General features: G+C 37.0%; 1 protein-coding gene across 6 annotated transcripts in view; it reads right to left on the bottom strand.

Moving 5' to 3' along the window:
- LOC145694865 (uncharacterized) overlaps positions 1-21,027 on the bottom strand; it is a 294,105-nt gene that overhangs the window by 232,416 nt on the left and 40,662 nt on the right. Inside the window, exon 1 of one of the 6 annotated variants that reach the window (XM_081771595.1) lies at positions 18,183-18,397. The exons of the other annotated variants lie outside the window; for them this stretch is intronic. Coding sequence (XP_081627721.1) covers positions 18,183-18,218 — 36 coding nt within the window. The 5' untranslated portion in view covers positions 18,219-18,397. Of the gene's footprint in view, positions 1-18,182; positions 18,398-21,027 lie in introns of those variants that run through there. 6 annotated transcript variants of the gene reach the window in all.

The following is a 21,027-nucleotide window of genomic DNA, read 5'->3' as shown; positions in this document are numbered from 1 at the left end:
AGAAAGGTTCAAAGTTTTGTTTCAGCTAGTTAAGGTTCATCGCCAAACCTCCAATTGTGCACCATTCACGTCCAAACACTCTTGCAGTCTTTTTAGGAAACCAAGAATTGCGTGTTGGTGGTGCTCGTCTGTAATGTTCAAAATCACGTAAGTTATTTTGTTCTTGAGATCGTGCAGATTAGCTGGCTTCTGCGAATACGCCTTGGTCTTCACGTGTCCCCGCAGCCAGAAATCACAAGGCTACAAATCTGGTGATCTTGCAGGCCAAGGTGTGGGTCCTCTGCGGCCAATGCATCTCTCCTTAAATTCTTCGTTAAGAAACTGTCGAACTTGAAGGGCATAGTGCGGCGGTGCCCCATCCTGTTGCATGTGGATCTCATCAAGGATGCCTAACCTAGTAAGTTCTGACAAAAGGAATGTCTGTAGCATGTTCAGATAATTGTTACAATTCACCGTCTCTTCCTCGAAGAAAAAAGGGCCGATAATGTGGTCCATTGAAACAGCACACCACACATTGACTTTGGGACTACCCCCCTTGTGCTCCTCGAATTCATGTGGATTTTCCACCCCCAAATTCGGCAGTTGTGCCTTTTCACTTTTCCCGACACATGAAATGTGGCTTCATCTGAAAACAGAAATCGAGACAGAAGGTCACCATCTTCTTGTAACCGAGTAAGGACTGACTCACAGAATTCCATTCTCATGTCACAGTCTTCCTCTATCAGCTCGTGCACAAATTTTAACTTATAGGGCCGGACCTTCAAATTCTTGCGTACGATCTTGTGTAACGTTGACTTCGGTATCCCAGTTCCAATGACCTACGTTTAAGCGACTTCATTGGACTCCGGGCTACGCTGTCCTGCAATGTGTGAATCACATCGTCACTCGTTCCTGGTCTTCCACTGCGTGGTAAATCTGACACACTTCCCGTTTCTTTGAACTTCTCGTACCACCTCTTGATACTTGTTTCTGCTGGGGGTAGGGATGGTATCGAGACGAGACGAGACGAGACTCTGTACAGTCTCGGTCTCGTCTCGGTTGATAAATAGCGGTCTCGATCTCGGTCTCGTCTCGAGTAAAAAATCACCGTCTCGGTCTCGGTCTCGTCTCGGTCAACAGATGCTTGTCTCGATCTCGGTCTCGGTCTCGAGTACCAAGTCTCGGTCTCGTCTCGAAAGTCTCGAAATAAATGGTGTGAAATTAAAATAGTGAAAGTATTATTCTCGTACAGTCTGTCGTTTCCGCTTATTTTTTCCTTTCATTTTTGACTTAGAATTATGGTATGGTGTACCTCTTCGTAGCTAATTTGCTAGTGCTAATGTTTTCCATGCGTGTATTTCAGGTTCAATGATCAGTGGGTATATCACCCTAAAACTCTAATAGTAACCCATATTTCACTTTCAGCAATAGACTTTGTCTCAGATAGCCTCAATACTGCCTACACGACTTCCATTAAATTTTGGATCCACTTTTACCCTACTTTACCTAGTAAAAGTTATATATATACACCTTATATATATAGCCCTATATATATATATATATATATATATATATATACAGGGGCGGATCCAGGATATGATCAAGGGAGGGGCTGAACCATATTTTGCCGTTTTATCCAGTGTAAAGCAGGAGTGAGGCCCATTTTAGCCCGTGTATATCTGAGAGTCAAAGGGGGGCTATAGCCCCTATTGCCCCCCTTGGATCCGTCACTGTGTATATATATATATATATATATATATATATATATATATATATATATATATATATATATATATATATATATATATATATATATATATCGCAGATCCTAGGGGAGGGCTATAGGGACTATAGTCCCCCTTAACGCTTAGGTACACACTGGATAAAATGGGCTTCAATCCTACTTTCTTTACACTGAATAAAGTGGTAAACCATGGTTTAGCTCCTCCCTTGATCATATACTGGATCCGTGGCTGTATATATATATATATATATATATATATATATATATAGAGAGAGAGAGAGAGAGAGAGAGGATGGCCCATTTTAATCTTTCCACGAAGATATCTCGAAAACGATTGAACATTAATGAACCGAACAAAAACTCAAATAGAAAATGCCATGGGGCACACCGAACGGTGTTGTCGCGGTGCCTCTCGGGGCCGCCCTTCATGGGGTCCCAGGACCAAACTTTAAAATTTTAAATGGAAACATGGTGCGAGTAATACCTCGTTCCATAGATCTTTAAAAAGCGTTGTGGCAAAAGATTTTTCATATCGGTCACCGTATTCAAGATGGCCGCCGAGACGTGGTGCCCGTATCTGATTAAACGTCCAGTACCACTAATATAAAAGCAGTTGGAGATAAACGAACTATCAAAAAGTGAAACAGGAAAGGCATGGGGCGCGTCTAGTAATGTTCTCGCAGTGCTCCCAGGGATGACTTTCAAGGGGGCCAGACTTAGAAATTTGAAACCGAAATATGGGTTAAGTCATACATCTTTAATAAATCTTGAAACACTAAACAGTGTTGTTGCAAAAGATTTTTCATATGGGTCATCGTTTTCAAAATGGCCGCCAAGACATGGTGCCTGTATCAGATAAAAGTCCAGTACCAGAGTTGGCGTGGGTCAGTGAAAACTTGACCTACGACCCACTGACCCACCACCCACCGTAGTCCACTCTGACCCACGACCCACCATGACCCACTGTGACCCACCGTGACCCACTCTGACTCACCGTGACACACCACCCACTATGAACCACTATCATCCACTGTGACCTACTCTGACTCACCAAAATCCATCGTCATCAACTCTGAACACGACCCACGGCCCTTCTGTACTGACTAAAGAGTTTCACTTGTAATAAAACAAGAATGTGAAGTTATCACTAATCAGAGTTTGAATTTCTAGTCAATCGCTCAAGCACCACTCTGTTACAATAACGGTGGATCTAATCTTTACAATATCAAATGGTAAATTGTTTGTCAGTGAGGAAATTGAAGCACTTCGAGATGAAGGGAAATTAGTGTGTGCCTAAAATATACTTGTACTAAGATAGTATTCTTGCAATTGTTAATTTCTGAACGCGTTCCAAAAGAAACTTCTATTTGCAGGAAAATACCAGTGTACAATATGGAAAAGGTTATGGTTTCTCAGTTCACAGTATTTTTCCCACAAAAGACTTGAAAAATCAGTTTTTCATAGTGTATAAAGGTGTTCGGGTACCCTCTGTGAGAGCATCTCCATAAAGTATACTCATAATTGTAATTTGTGTAATCATTAAAACACCACGTTAAATTTAACAAATATGCATAATTGCAATTATTATGAATATTTATTCAAAGTAGTTTACCTAAAGCAAAGAAGAGACTTACTAAAAATTAGGTACAAAGTTGAATAACACAAATAAGCCATTAGTAATACAAGTATACATATTCCATAACTCGTAATTATCCTCCTTAAAACAAATCTGAAATCGGGTTTATTTCCTGTTGGTAACTTTTTCGTGGTAAATCATCTGTAGCAAAATGATGTCCATCCTTCAGCCAAGAAATAACTAGCTCGTCTACTTTGAGCTTGTCTAGCGGTAAGCCATTAACATTGATGAACAACAAGTTAGACAATGTTTGAACACTTAGTGTATTTCTAATTGCAGTCATCTGTAAATTCATAAGGGGAAATCTCCCTTCGCACTCTGTCGTGGAAATTGATAATACTTCTACCCGATTTCTGCAACTCCTCATCGACAATCTGTTTGTTAGACTTAAGTCTGACAACGAGTTTTCTTGGTCAATTTTGAAATACTCAGCAAGAAGTATCATCTCTCTATCACTACACAACATCTTTTCCATATTGACCATGTCAGTTGGCAATGTCAACTCATGGAGAACAGAAGCTTCATCTACCACGCCTTCGATAGGGAATCTTGTGAATAAATTATCAATTAAAGCCTGATAAACTGATGATTTCTTATTTGTTTATAAATTTAATTTTTATAATTACACATGAAGGTTTGATGCCATTACCAAGTTTCCTCCCCCGTCTAGAAAGCGAAAGGGAACGAGATTCCTGGAAAGTGTTCAGAGGTGAATGGGAATTTCCCTCCTTCTTCCCCTTCAATTACCACACTGATGTTTGCCATGTGCCAAATTACGATGAATTTCAATTAAATATCATAGTATATTTATTTCCTTGTTCCATTATCGATACTTTTCGGTGGAAAAAGGACGAAATTTGAAAGTTCCAAATCAAGGTACGTAGTCCAACATAAAGGAAAAAAAGTGTAAAATTTTCCATATAATTATGCGTACAATCCAAACTTAAAATTTCCGTGTAATTAAACTTACAGTACAAATTTTATGCCTATTTTTCTCACAACTTTATGGGTTGATTGTTCTGTGCTGTAAGCGCTCCATATAATAAACGTAAGCTTCAGCAATTATTATAGTAGAAAGCAATGGATATATGAAGCCAAGCACTGTATTTTTTTTTCTGATTTTTTTCTTAAATAACATCGATCGTTTTCGATCATTTTTACAAACCAACTTACTACCAATTTTCCATATATAGAAAGTGCCCCCCTTAAAGGAGAATTTTAAAAATGCTAGGACACATTCTGTTTATTTTCAATAAAGAGTTAATACACTGAATTTCAGCTCCGTAAGTTTAACGGCGTGCGAGATACTATTTTTTTTTTTCGCAAAAATTCGGATCCTCACTACATCCTTAGGATATTATGCATTATAATGAAAGCAATATAACATCCCAGTTTGGATTAAGGCCTAACTATATACCAAAAGTAATTTCATTTGACTTTGCAATTTGACCGTGCTGATACATTCACATAGTTGCATTCAATTCTTATATAATACTATAAGTGATTCAAAAATGTATTTTTTCCAGTAGTTAGCTTCTCTAAAAACTCACAGGTCTCGAAAGCCAAGTAGTAGTATAAGTCCTATGCTATTATTATAATTACAAATATCAATATCCAAAAGTGCCTGAAGTTCTTTTTTTCACTTGGTTCGATATACTCACCTCAGGTAAGTAGACAGAAACAAATGGAAAAGGAAGGAAAATGAAGGTCTTGAAAGTAAAACGAAGACAAATTTACCAGTCTTCAGAAGATACTGTGTACAATGCAGTGAGCAGAGTGGGTTTGTAGACAATAATGAGTCGGTGGGTCGCAGTTGGTCATGGTGGGTGGTGGGTCGCAGTGGGTCACGGTGGGTGTTGGGTCACATGCTGTTGACCCACGACCCACTCAGAAAACTTGACCCACTGACCCACTCCATCTCTGTCCAGTACCACTAGACCCCTAATATGAAAATAGTTGGTGATAAATGAACAGAATAAAACTCGTATAGGAAAGCACAAAGTGTATTTATCATCCCACAGCTCAAGTTAAATGCAACGGAGAAAAAGATTATTAAAGAATAATTGACATGATGCAAAAGAGGAAATGATAGAAAATTATCTTTCCGATCTCTGTCCGTAAGTAGGTGAAGCGGGAATGAATGGTAAAATCTAAAATGAGAACCTCACTTTTATTTGCAATAGATATGGTTTGTCTGAAACACTTGTGTGCACAAATGACTGGTACTATAATGAATAAAAATAAAGTGAAATAAGGTGAATAAAAATAAGGTGAAATTCAAGTTTAACAACATTTTGCCCGCCCCTGATAATTTAACGCAATGCGTGCAAGATTTTTGTCGTTACTAAGGATCACAACTGAAATTACCAAGTTATTCGGAATGTAACTGTGGACAACATCTCAGTGAAACTCATATTCTATCACATGCAAGAAGACATAGAAGGAAAAGAAGCGAACCAATATCATGCAGACGACTGTTGAACAAAACCAACGTTTGTAAATATTGTTCTAAAATTGCATTGTTCGACAAATTTTTTTCGCATTTCAGGTGATTCATTTTTGCATCAAACCTTTGCCTGCATTCAAAATGGAAGGTACCGTACCATTTAACAAGAATTTTACATACTTTATCGCATTACAGACATATTTATTTCTTATAAAAACATATTTCAAATAACTTTGTTTCCTAGATACAATTTGCAAAAACTAAGGTTCTCATCTGCAATTCTACGGATCCTTCCCGCTTCACTCACTCACAGAGTGAGGTTGGAGCAATAATTTTCTAGGAGTTAGATTTCTTCTTTTCCATTATGGTACTTTCACTCTAATCAATTTTTTGATTGTTGCAACATTCCCGAGATATAGAATGATAAATACCCTCTGTGATTTCCTATTCGAATATTTGTTCTGGTGTTTTCATATTAGTGATACTGGACGTTTTATCTGATGCAGGTACCATGTCTTGGTCATTTTGAAAACGGTGACCCATATGAACAATCTTTTGTAACAGCACTCTTTAGTTTTTAAAGATATGTCGGACGAGGTATCACTCACCCCATGTTTCCATTCACAATTTTGAAGTTGCGCCCTTGGCCCCCATGAAGGGTGGCCCTGGGAGCCTCCGCGACAATATCAATCGATGTGCCACATGACATTTTCTATTTGAGTTGTTGTTCGGTTCATTTATGTTCAATCGTTTTCGTATTAGTGGTACTGCATGTTTTACTGTATCTGGTAGAGGCAACATGTCTTGGCGGCCATTTTAAATACAGTGCCCGATATGAGAGATCTTTTGCCAGAACGCTTTTTAGTTTTTAAAGATGCATCGAACGAGGTACCACTCACCCCTTGCTTCCATTGAAAATTAAAGTTGGGCCCCGGGAACCCATGCAGAGCGGCCCTGGATGGCAACGCGACCATATATATATATATATATATATATATATATATATATATATATATATATATAGAGAGAGAGAGAGAGAGAGAGAGAGAGAGAGAGAGAGAAACAGACAGACAGAGAGAGAATTCTATTTGCATCAGCAATGGATTTTGTTTCGGGAGAGGCTTGAGGAACGAGTAAGAAACATTTGCGTTGTACGTGCAATGCAAAAAAATTATCACAAATTTATTTCGGGAGGGGTTTGAGCCTGATAATCACCCCCTAAATACGCCACTGTACATCAGTCAACCGTTCTCATATTACCTAACATAGCAACGAAACAAATTTTGAGTGAAGGCATTTTAGTATATATCAATATCAATATTCGAGACGAGACCGAGACTTTCGAGACTGACCTAAGTCTCGTCTCGGTCTCGTCTCGATTTATAGAGGTCTGTCTCGGTCTCGGTCTCGTCTCGGTATTTAGAAATCCGTCTCGGTCTCGGTCTCGTCTCGGTATATAAAAGTCCGTCTCGGTCTCGGTCTCGTCTCGATAATTCGAGACGAGACCGAGACGAGACCAAGACTAGTCTCGGTCTCGGTACCATCCCTAGCTGGGGGTGTTTTCCCATACGTTGTTTGGAACTTTCTCCGCACTAAAACGCAAGATTTTAATTCCGCAAACCACAAAACACATTGTGCCTTTTCTTTAATAAACGCCATCTTAAGTCACGTAATTACCAGCGCAAATGTCATCGAGCATTGTGACCAGAACAAAACTTTAAACTTCCCTTCTTCCAACCCCAAAAATTAATACACTTAAACGTAACGGTTTCCAAGTTATAGAGTTTTACTTTCTTGCAGGACTTTATGGACTCCCTGTATTGGTAGCTGGTGCTCTAAAAACCACTAACGATTGCACTGGAAGAGATCATTAGTGCTTTTGAATTGTCAAGAATTTGACCCGATGAAAAATTCCAAATGTATTTCTCACGGGAGTTTCGTGACACACAATAGACCATATCCACACTGACAGTGAAGCACTAAACAAAATTTGTAGTGTTTATCTAGAAGCACTAACGATTGCACTAAAAGAGATCATTAGTGCTCCTATGGGGACTACTTCACGGAGGTTATTCTAACAACAACGTCTCTGGTCCGCTAGAACCATGTTCCTAGTTACGCTTTTGGCTTGACACTATTCCAATATCGTCACCTTAGTTCGTTTAATGACTTCATTTGGGTGAGAACACTAACGTTGTACTTGAAGCACTAACAATTCACACTACTTTTGTGTACTTTAGACAATATTATAAAAAGTGGAGATACTGGCTTTACAAGTGAATATCCACACTTTAATTCCTTAATAACTTTACATGGGTGAGAGTACTAACGTTGCGCTTGAAGTACTAACCAGTACTAACGAAGCATTAACGATTGACACCACTTTTGTATACTTAGGACAATATTTACAAAAGTGGCGATTCTGACTTGACGTCAAGTGAATATCACCATTTTAATTCGTTACTAACTTTACGTGGGTAAGAGTACTAACGTTATGCTTGGAGTAGCTACTAACCAGTACTAACGATTGACATCACTTTTGTATCCTTTACACAATATTTAAAAAACATGGCGATTCTGGCTTGACGTCAAGTGAATATCGCCACTTTAATTCCTTAATAACTTTACGTGGGTGAGAGTACTAACGGTTAGTATATTTTAAATTTAATTATTAGTAAGTGGCGATTTTGACTTGACAAACGTTGTGACCGATCATGCGATGCTTCAAAGGAAACCACTCTACACTAAATTACGGAGCCATTTTCTGTATACGAAAACACATACTTGCGGACACCTTGGACGCAGCAAGGAAAGTATTCAGAAGCAATCCAATATTTCAGAGAGATTTCTAGGTTTCAGTGACTTTTGACAAATAAATGAATAAGGTTTCACTCATCAGAGTACATGTTTCTAAATAAAATATTTTTTAAGATACACCAACTTATTTTAAAGTTTTCCCCGCTTTTGATATGGGGGTTATTGCTTTCAAGAACCTTCTGCAGGTCAGTCAGTCATTTACCCATTTTCTACATATCCAATTTTATATACCAGGTGTGTTAGTTGAAATTTGCCGGTTTTTTCGAGAAAGAAAACACTTAATATTCAGGGAATCTTACAATTTCTTTATTCAAAATAATGACCATTGTATTCTACACACTTTGCCCAACTTTTAGGCAAATCATGGATACCATCCCAAAAAAACTTTTTCTCTTTCGAGCCAAACCATTCGATGAGCCAATTTTCGACGTCTTCAAAATTAGCGAAGCGCTGCTCTGCAAGTGAGTGTCCCATAGAGGCGAAAAGGTGATAGTCCGACGGGGAGAGGTCTGGAGAGTACGGCGGGTGCGGTAATATTTCCCAATTAAGTGTTTTTAATGTGTCCTGCACCAGTTTAGCGGTATGAGACGGCGCGTTGTCATGTTGCATGCCATGTCTTCGGGCCCATTCCGGCCGTTTTTCGATCAACGCATGATTCAAATTAATAATTTGTTGTCTGTAGCGATCCGTATTCACTGTTTCACCAGGTCTTAATAACTCGTAGTACACTACACCACACTAGTCCCACCAAACACAGAGCACTGTCTTACGGCCAAAGCGATTTGGCCTTGCCGTTGATGGGCCGGCTTCACCAGGTGCAAGCCATGATTTTTTTCGCTTCGGGTTCTCAAAATAAATCCATTTTTCGTCCCCCGTGACAATTCGATGCAAAAATGATTTCCTTTCGAACCGTTGAAGCAAGATTTTACACACGGTTTTTCGCTTTTCCATTTGTCTATCCGTCAGTTGGTGTGGCACCCATTTTCCATACTTCTGGATCTTTTCCATGGCTTTTAAACGTTGGGAAATTGCTCCTCGAGTCACATTTAGTGTTTGTGCTAATGTTGCTTGCGATTGGGTTGGGTCTTCATCTAATAATGCCTGCAATTCCTCGTCTTTGAACTTTTTCGCTGCTTCGGGATGTTCCTTGTCTGTCAAATCGAAATCTCCACTTTTAAATTGACGAAACCATGTCTCACATGTTCTAATCACTGGAGCATGTTCACCGTAGGTTTCTACCAGCAACCGATGAGCTTCAGCTGCTTTTTTCTTTTGATGAAATAAGAACAGCAATGCATGCCGCAAATGCGATTTACTTGGAACGAAACTCGCCATATCCACTGAGGTAAACAACTCTGACGCTATTCTGCAAGGTATATCTATTCTGTTGGCCGAATGTGACTTGTGTATTTTTGAAGGTTAATGTTTACAGAAACAAATGACGTACATGCCGCATCATAGAAATGTATACATATTGCTAGAGACATCTAACGGTAAAACCGGCAAACTTCAACTAACACACCTGGTATGTAGTACGAAAATCGGTAGTATTTCTCCAACTCTTAGGTCTTCTCTTCGTTTCTCTCAATTTTCACCGTTATTACTTTTCTTGTCCCTTCTCGTAACATTCCAAACCTTTTCAGTTGTCTCTTTTGTTAATTTTTTCTTTAGGTCTCCTACTTTTATTCTATTTCTTATACGCTAACTACTGATTCTGTCCTTAGTGGTTATCAGGACATCCATCTTAACATTCTCATTTCTATCACTCTCATTCTACTCATATTTGAAACCTCTTGATGCCGGACACAGATGGAGCATTATTATTTGATCGTAAATAAGGGGTGTTCGTTAGGAAGAGGATACACAACCCAGTAAAAATAGCTCCTCGTGGCTATGCAGATAGCGTACGCATCTTTGGCGCGGGAGATCCGGGTTCAGATCACGGCGGGAACTCATGTGTGATCCTATATCAAAATGTAAATCCACGTCTTATATAGCCTCGCTGCTGAATGAGACGCTAAACTCAATTCCAAAAGTACAAAAATACACTAAATATAAATATACATTAATATCAAAATACCCTACTCAGTGTTCGAGTGTTGACTGATTTGGAATTTAGCGTCCCTTTCAGCCTGAGGCTACATGAGATACCATGGGCGGATTCAGAACGGACTTCTGGAGGGGGCGGTGGGTAGTAGGGGTCTAATACTGCCACATAGAGCTACTTTTAAGAGTTCCAAACTTTGGGCTGGGTTTTGTTTATATATAAAATAAGAAAAAGTTTCCTCTTCTGGGAAGGGGGCAATTGCCCCCCTGGGTCCGCCCGTGAGATACAGACCTACAGCTCAACGTGGGGTTTGAACCACACGAACTCCCGCCAGGAATCAAACCCGGTATCATCCCGAGCCGAATACTTAGTGTCCAAATTAATAAATGTAAAACTAAGCTAATATCGAAATAACTCTTACTCAGTGTTCGAGTTATTAGGGAGATTTTTGAAACGCGTTAAGAAGAAATATTCATCGTAAAATATCACGTTTATTTCTTTATCTTTGAAGATGCACGGAAAGATGTAAGCTCAAAGAAAAAGAGTGAATCTGTCAAGAAATGGAAGAAGTTCCACACAGAATTCTTGGTTATATGACTGGATTTGTATGATTATTTTGAAGATTTCTACAATTCCCACCAGAAATCAATTTATTCTGATAGGAGAAAAGAATTTCAAGTTCAGCTTGCAACTGTTCTGTGTAGCACAAGACCACTGATTTAGACACTTTGTGGGAAATGAGTTTTCTGTCTACTGTACTATATTGCAGAATTTAGTTTTCAAATTTTAGAAAGTATTTCCTGTGCTAGACCCATATGAAGAGGTTACGAAAACGCTGGGAAAAGAAGACTGTACGTGTCAGTACCACCTAACGCATCCGTAAAAGAGAAGAGGTTGTTCCGTAATAATACATATTTTTTGTCGAGACAATCAAAAAAAAAAATCTATCCATATGTCCGTTAAGGGAAGTTTTACTGTATTAACAACAAAACTGAACAAAGGTATAGGTTATTATTTGGTTACTCAGAGATCTATCAAATTACATGTAGTAGATCTATTAAACGTTAATCAGAAAGTACAGTAATTTATGGAATGGGAAATATACGTCGGAGATCTGTGGGTAACTGGAGAACAAGTTAAATACTAAAGAGGCCTGTGTTGAAAGTGAACAAGATGAAATACTGAGTGGAAATGCAAATATTCAATACTAGCTGAAGTATCCGTTCCTCGCTACAGGTAATACCCAAGATTAATGGAGAAGACGTGAATTCAATTCACAGTTCTAGATCTCTCCCTCCTATTACTAATGACTTTCCGAAGATCTATCTAAATCGCTTTCTCACACAATAAAACGACAGATGATTTCCTTTCGCCAAAATAGGAAAAATCGTTAAGACTCCGTCGAAAGGTATTTTTCTCATCACTATAATGTTACATACAAGCCATTATTGACAATCATTTGTCAAAATTTAGGAGCTTATATGCACTACAGTCCTCCAATAAAGCTGTTTACACTTACCTTTTTTTGTGGTTTATACTTTTTTACGTTGTTCATCAATTCAAATGTTCTTTTTCCTTTTATTTAACATTCTATCATGCCATTTACCCACTGCTAGTAAGACAATTTATTTTCAAATAATATGAAGTGAAATCTTTTATATAAGCATCCCATGGTTATAGCCTGTGAGGTCATTGAAGGCAAATGATAAAGTGAAATATCATGAAAGTGTAAATGAGAGGAAGAGGGAGAACCCAAGAAAATCCAAAGGCATGCCGTTGTCCACAACGAACTCACATGGCTTATGATCGAACCACAAGTCCCTCGCACCAGAGGTGAGCGCGCTACCACCGAGCCACCGTGCTCCTAAACTAAAACCGAACTCCAGACGGCTTATTATGAAATAATATGTAGTTAGTCCACTGGCTTCCACCATAGTCTTATTTGTCTTTTATATGGTATATAGCAGAGTTGGTTGCCTGTTAATTCACACAGCTTCCACTGCCTCACAATGTTGAGATAGCATCAAAAATCTGTCTTTTTCTAAGAAATTAAAGCAGGCATCACGTTCACCAAAGACATGTACAAAAAATAAATAAATAAATAAATAAAATAAAATCAGATACAGCGTGACTAAAGCATTTAGTATATGATGCGTGGAAAGAGACGAGGTTGACGTTTGGTCGTTGACAAGATTTTAAATTCTTCTATGAAGAAGATTCGAGTGTAGCTGCACCAAACACCAAGCCATTTTTTCTTTCATAGTTCCTGGTAGACGAGATCGTCGGAATTTTAGCATGAAGCAACAAGAGTCGTGGTTGCAATTGGGAAGCCGTCAGTCCGGCCGGAACCACCCTTTCTGCAGTCACCGCCTGCAGCCCACCACGAATGTATGGAAAGAGGACACCTGAAGGATCATGGCTTCAAGCTAAGGTATTGCTTGAATAACCCATTCCTCGAGTTAATCTGTTTTTAACCCTTTACCATCACGCATATTTTCTGATTTTTGTAAGTGTTAATCTTTCGATCCAGTTGTTGTAAAATCCAGGAGTTAACCAATCATTCCCCGATTCAACCCCTTGGTTTAAAAGGCTAAGCTTATATGGTTAAGACCTCCGTAACTGCACACACTAGTGTCGAACCGACTACATTAATACAGAAGCGGTGCTAAGCATTAGCCTTCGTAAAGTATGTCTTGAGTACTGGTGGAGTATTAGGAACCATTTACTCTTCAATTATACGTATACATGGAAACCTCTGGAAACCATGGAATGCAGAATACAGATTTTATACAGTAAATTTCCTGCAGATAACATATCATCCCTGTACAGTAACTTATTAGAGTAGTAGCATACAGATGTGAATCTCCCTGTCGTCTTAAACTTGTCACAATCCCTGTTGCTTTTATGTTTGCAATTTTATTTACCTACTTTACAGCAAAAATTTCATACAATAATTTTCTAACAAACTTTTACATCAGACCAAAACTATGATCGAAGATCATTATATCATCAGAATACTAGTTGAGTTCACTGCAGAAAAGAATGAAGATGGGTGCATCTTCAAGTTTTCTCTTAATATAATTATTTTATCACAAATCTTTGCTAGATACAACTTTTTGAATGTAAAGAAAAAGAGCAATTAAAAGTTAAGCTTAAATTTGAAGAAGTTTCCGAATAGCTGTCATTCTTGTTTTAGTGCATAAATTTAAAATAATTCATCGAGCTGTAATTTTTTAAACTTTTTAATTCTTCTATCAACGTTATCTTATGTTTATTTACCATATTATTCAACTACAATAAGATTCAACTACTCTATTCTTTACTACCACTTTTTTTTATGCTGTTGACTAGTTAAGTTTGGTGTGGCAAAAAGCCAATTTAAAAAAAAAAAGTGTTTCGTTGGCTATGGTCCAGGATTTCTTTTCGAATCCCTGCTGAGTTTATACTACCACTCTTGGTTGTATTAAGTACTGATGAGTCACCTGAGAACGTCTGCAGAAGCCAACGGAAACCTGAACAATACCGAATCAAAGAAGAGATTTGATATCAAATTTTGATTATCTCGATATATCGAACGAAATATCGAAATAACACAGCAAAACACATCAACATTACTCCACGGGGTAAGGGGGGAAGGCGCCATGGTATAATGGTAGAGCGTTCAACTCTTGTACGACGAGTACTAGTTCGATCTCAAGTCATGTGAGTTTGTAGTGGACACCATCATACTCTGTGTTTTCTCATTTTCACCTACATTTTTTTTTGTAGATTCAAATTCAAGATATATATATATATATATATATATATATATATATATATATATATATATATATATATATATATATATATATATATATATATATATTATTACTCCAAGTTCACCCTTTTTGTGGGAGGAAAGTATACTCATTTAGGCTTATATGATACATGATCCTTACAATGGTATTGGCACAAACTAGAGAATGTTACAAATTTCTAAAAGTAAGTCATATACCAACTGAATGTAGAAACCCTAACAAGAACACCCGCAAATTAATTGACTAACAAGAACCACCATACTGTAAACAAACACGTATTCCAAAATATGTCACAAAATTCTAATTCAGAATTTGTTTTCCACTTCCAATAACTAATCACTAATATAACTATATACAGGGCGTTTCAAAACAACACAGGCAACGTATGGGAGCTGATTCCTGACACCAAGATAAGACAAAATGTATAGACCAACCTGGGTGCACAAATGCTTCCTTTCGGGGTTATAGGCTGCCGAAAACATGAAAAATTAACTTTAAAAAGTCTATAAGTCCAACATCTAAAGTCTATATATATAATAAGTATGGGACCCACCGTAGTCGGGTCGAGACTTCACTGAGAAACTAATATGTGCCCTAGTATGTCCAAAATGAGGAACTAATATGTGCCCTAGTATGTCCAAACTGAGGAACTAATATGTCCAAAAATCCAAGTTTCAGAATTATAAGGTGCTCACGCAACAATTTTTATAGAGGGAGTTTGGCTACGGGCATATAATTTGTAAGTACTCACCAACTACCTCTATAAAAAATGTTGAAGTACTACAAATTCTGAAACATGGATATCTAGATAGGGCACATACTAGTTCCTAAGTAAACTTTGGTCTGTACTTTTTGTCTTATCTTCGTATCAGAAATCAGCTTGCAAACACTGTCGGTGTTGTTTTGAAACACCCTGTATAAGAGATCGTCTGTATAATCAAATTTTTACATAGAAACGAGTCAGCCACCAAATTTTGTAGATAATCTTCAAGACATTTAATTGCGTACGAGTCTTTCTTATTTTCGATTCGAAGGAGTGATTGGGGTTCACACATTGTGGAAATTCAAAAAGTATAGAGTATCTCACTTGTCAGAAGCCCCTCAAGTTAGTCAACCCAAACAAGTTGCACACAGTTTAGTAAGTGCGAAAAACGGACACTCCTGCTGGTACGTAATATAGATTCTGTATATTTAAATGATAGTCGCAGAATTCATTAAAGTAGCTGCAATAATTCATCCTGTTAAACATTACATGGAAGAATTAAAGTGTCATGTGAGCTGTATTTAATTAATGTTAGTTCTAAGCTTAGGTTTAGACTTAGCTTGTAAGGCATATATAATTCACATATATGTTTACTTTGGAAGTCATGATGTTCTGGCAATTCACAATACCATGCTGTAACATACATGTTATGCCTCCTTGCCTCGGTTGATTCGTGAACATCTTACTTTTTGGTATTTATTTTTACAATAGTTCAAATTTTGTTTTCGCAATTTTTACCCTATTGTCGTAACAACACACTGTGATCTGAAGTTTTTTTTTTCCAAGTGTACACATCAATGTATTAAAATTCAGTTATGCCGAAAATTTTTCACCGACTAATCAGTTTCTGTATGAACATATAAACACATGAGACATAGGCAGTAGCAGTGTCTAAATTTACTAGGACTGAAATAATGAGGGAAAAAGGTTCGTCCGAACGGATATAGAACATATCAAAATCCACTGAAGTATAAGCACTTACAGTGAAAAATGTGTTGTTCATATTCACAAAATCACTAGAATGGAAGCATGTTCGTCTTTGTATAGAAGATGTATTTTGCAACTTGACTTCAAAAAAGAACCAAATGAAGGGTTGCAGCCCGCAAAATCCTTTACTAATATTAATACGGCCCGCCGACAGCAGAAGGCAGGACATCCCTAAACTCAATGAACATTTCTATACTTACACATTTGCTATCGAATCCTTCTGAAATGCAGAGAATGTCTATTTTATAAGTGGTCTTGCTTCAAATACTGAGTTTCCTAAATGTTTGTTTTTATTAGTCAAGTACGTTTCCTTTCTAACGCTTGTATTGTAAATTATGCCATAATAACTTCAGCCACAGTGAGAATATGGATTGCTCATAAGGGCTTCAACATTTTAACTAGTTTATATTTGATACTAACCAATAATGACCGAAAAAGATATACTGATGAAATATTCTCTGCACTGTAATTATCCTGAACCCTTCGTTACTGTGAGTTGTGGTGAAAATATTGGTATACTCAAAATTTCGTGTACTCGATAACACATATTTTGACACACCAGTTGTTCAACGGATGAAAAGACTCGAATATGTTCTATTCTTAAATAAATAAATAAAGGTGAACATTTCATACATATGACTTCTTACCTTTAATTAACGAATCGATACACGAACACAATAATTTACGTGGATTATAAAATAACCAGAACAGATACAAATAAAATAACAAGAACAATAAATGAACGAATACATGCATAAATATCGCGAAAACTGCACCAACGAATTTCCAGACTCAGTAGTTTGGTTGATCAAAGATATGAAGAAAAGTTCTACCTTTTAAATGTATATGCTGTTGTGTGTGAAAAGCACTTTTAAGCGCCAATTCCTCGAAATCAATGCGTCTCGGAAAAGGATTAGAGGGGTGAGACTCAAAAAAATACTAAGAAGTCGAAAGATAAAGGCCATCCTAATACAAAGGGCCAAGTCAATGATATATATTTAAAGTTAAGCAAAATAACTACTAGACTTGTAACTTGCACACAATGTTTCAAGTTCTTCAACTTTTCGATATTAACGTTATCCGCCGTTTTCATTTTGCAGCGAGATTTTTTTTTTTTTTTTTGTATTGTCAAGTAAAAGGACTACATTTTGAATGATAAAATTATCTTGTAAAATTCAATGTGACAATACTAAACAATTATGAAACACTTAAAAACTCTGGTTATTGATATTGACAGTACATTAATTTGTGAACAATATGTGTTAACGCTGTTGCCTGGATTTCAAAATTTCAGGTTAGATTATTTACACATACTTACGCACTTTTTTCGGTAACTTGATGAAGAAGCATTATTCGATCCATGTTTATTTAGTTTTGCATTTACTCTCAACTATTATCGCTGTAATTCAATAAACACCTTTTATTTTTACATTAGATATATAATGCCGATTTATCAAACTATCTGCAATCGTTTTCAATCAAACACACAAATCTATTTGATCAAATTTGAAAATATTGTCCACCCGAAACCCTTTAATCCTATTTCATAATGTTTAACGCTTATTGACAGAAACAATGAACACCTGATTTCTTCAAACGGTATCAAAGCTGCAGAGATTATACTGTGGAATTTAGTTCATACTAGTAAAAGCCGAGAACCTGCTAACACGCCTGAAATACCTTATTTGTAATATGCATTACTATTTTATTAAGAATGGAATTAATTTTCGAATTTTCACACGAATAGCCGAAGAACTCAAAGAACTATGAAGCAATTAGGAATAATGAAATCCCTATATATCGGTAAATATATTGCATTTTTCTCTTTCAAATGCCGGTAAAGGGATTATACTCCGTTTTCCTTTATAAGCCAATGTGCCTAACTGGATGCAAGGAAACAAACACTGGCGCTTAGAATTTCATGTCCATTCCCCCTATCATTAAATATGTTTTCACGGATTCTTACCGTATCTCCGGGATCAAGCTCCTTGAGACAATCCATGTTGACAGGGATTATGCAACAGGGAACTGTAGACCGTTCTTTAACCACCCGCTATTATCCACCACTGAACAAAATCACTGTCATTCTTGAATGACATTCATTGCACTAGTTAAAACATTGTGACACATGTTCACTCTCATCCACTCTAGAGTAACATCTTCAGCAACCATATTCCCGCGCTAACCCTTCATGAATAAGCCCTGGCATGAGATCCTTTGTAGACAACATTGATAGGTGGAGCACAAAGGGAAGTAGGAGCATTGCCAACTCTCAAGATCAATAACAAGCTAGGTCACGGTTCGTAAGTTAGAAAATTATATACTCAGAACATGTATAGCTTTAATTTACAAGTATTACATTTATTACAACCTTATTTCTTACACAACTTAATCACTGTATGGCTTAAGGAGCTCGATGTTTCACTGCCACAGAAATACCCCATTATATGTTACCTTGTTCTGCTTCAATCCAATGAAGATTTTGTTATCTATCTCGACAAGATCATTCCATCTTCCCATATCCCTTCCTGGACTGCAAAACCACAAGGTATCTTTCCAAGTAAAACTTTAATTCCACAAGCACTTCACATGCAAACGCAGTGATGGAATTGAAACGGTATGAATCGGTATAACATACCAGTAGTAAAATGCAAAAAATTATACCAGCCGTAAAAATTTAAAAATTCCTCTACTACACATAGGGAAATATACTTAAGGCAGATCTATGCATACGAGCATACTTCTAATAATTTACATCCATTTCGATGTAACTTTCTTAAAAGATGTGTTTAGGTCATGCTTCTATGTATAAATAAACTTTCTGGTGTAAAGCCTGCAACAGAGTTATGGCTTTAATTTGGATGTGTGCAATCAACAGATATATCAGCTCTCATCATCGTCATTTCTGACTTTCTAAATCGGAGTTCGCTACTTCTTAATTTAAGTACCTACTCACTGCCTCATATTGTTGATTCAACAACGAAAATAATGCAGTCAAAAGGAATCGAACTCAGGCCTACCTATATAACATGCACGCTACCCATATGGCTACGTACATTTTATTCAGTTGGATTTGTATCACAAATACCGCAATTCAAAGGTTACAGCATTGATTCCTTAAAAAGAATTTCAGTTATTTTTATCGGCTCACATGATACTATTTGACAGACTTTCATTATATTCAATACTAGTTTTTAACCACTGCACTGATTGCGAGAATATATAAATAAACAATATTAGAAGTGTCTCATTTGTAAAGGTGATATTCTAATGTGGCATTCAATCCGAAATCATTGTCCCCTGATAATGCATCTATTAGACAAACGCGAACGTCCGTTTATGGATCCAAATCATCACATCCAAAATATTTTATACTTTATTAGTGTGATAGGTATACTTTATTAGTGTGATAGGTTATCATCGCCAGTCGCACCCTGTAAGTACATCCAATTTTTGAAGCCACGGGAAGAAAAGAACACTATACTGTTCCGGCATCCTGACCACTTGCTGGGAGGAAAGATTCCTGATGACTGACCGATACAATGTGCACTTAAGGACTACTTCGTATCGCGGTCTCCGGACTCTTTCGCCACGGAATTCAATCTTTGGCTGAGCGACGGAAAATATGCGTGGTTGCAGACGTCAACTATTTTGATTAACCAGGTATGCTAGTTTCTATTTTTTCGTCCTTTGGAAATGATGCTCCTGGGTTTGAATATTTCACTCGCACCAACTTAATACAAAAAGTAAATTTCGTACATAAGAGATTTCTGGGTACAAATAGGGAAATAATTTGCATGAACTCGATATAGTGACTGCAATATTATTGTAAACTGATAATGCAAATGTGGACAATTCAAAGGTGTTGAGCTTGGGAAAACTGTCCGAAAGTATATTGCATCACGGCATTATCCGACATACTTAAGTTCTGCTTTCCTACCGAACTGCGAAGCAATAAGACAACGCACCACTCCTTTGATAAGAACAATGATCTTAAAGGACAGTAACACAATCAAATGATAGTAAAGTAATGTACAGTTTAAGGAAAAAAGCTTCCAATGAAAAATTGTGTATTTATTGAATTGGGTGATAATCATAATATTAGAGGGGACGGAAATTATTAAAATATTAGAACGGAGCTCAATTTTTATACTACGTATTTCAAGTTCCTTCGCGAAGGTATTAATTCGAACTTGAAAAGGTTTGAATATTACTGTACTGCAAACAATGCTAATAAAAAGACTTGAGATGTATAAGCACCTTCATATCTATGATGACTCACAAAACTACCACGTTTTGAAAACTACCACGAAGGTGGGGGATTCTGTAGTATCCAAATTTGTTTCTGAATTATATTTCATTAGGAAAATAAGTAAATTTTCGAGTCGAAAGATATAAATTTCATTAGTTACAGACATTAACATTGCCGAACACAAATCTGAAGATGTGTATTCAATGTTATGACATATTGAAATCTGTTTTATGAACACTCGGCACGATTAAGATGATTGGAAATTTTCAGAAAAAGTTACAAAACATTCGACCAAAATCAACTTTTAAAAAATCATGAAGGGGTAAGTGAGTAATTATATTTGACTGATGAACTCCACGCAGTGGGGATTCTATCAAAACTTCAATAAACATATTGTAAACTGGGGTTACTTGGAAAGTTTCATACTATCCCTTGTAATGTATTGTAATTTATTGCAATTAATTTTTCTTTTTGTGATGTTTCTTGAGCTTAATCCATATTATTACCTTCTCCTGCAGTCATGATAAAATTTTACTGACAAGGAAAGGACATGAACGTG

This window comes from Thermobia domestica, chromosome 1, assembly GCF_964235325.1.
Source record: "Thermobia domestica chromosome 1, izTheDome1.hap1.1, whole genome shotgun sequence".
Classification (NCBI taxonomy): Eukaryota; Metazoa; Arthropoda; class Insecta; order Zygentoma; family Lepismatidae; genus Thermobia; species Thermobia domestica.
The sequence above is the reverse complement of the archived record's forward strand: the minus strand, read 5'-3'. Positions and strand labels throughout refer to the sequence as shown.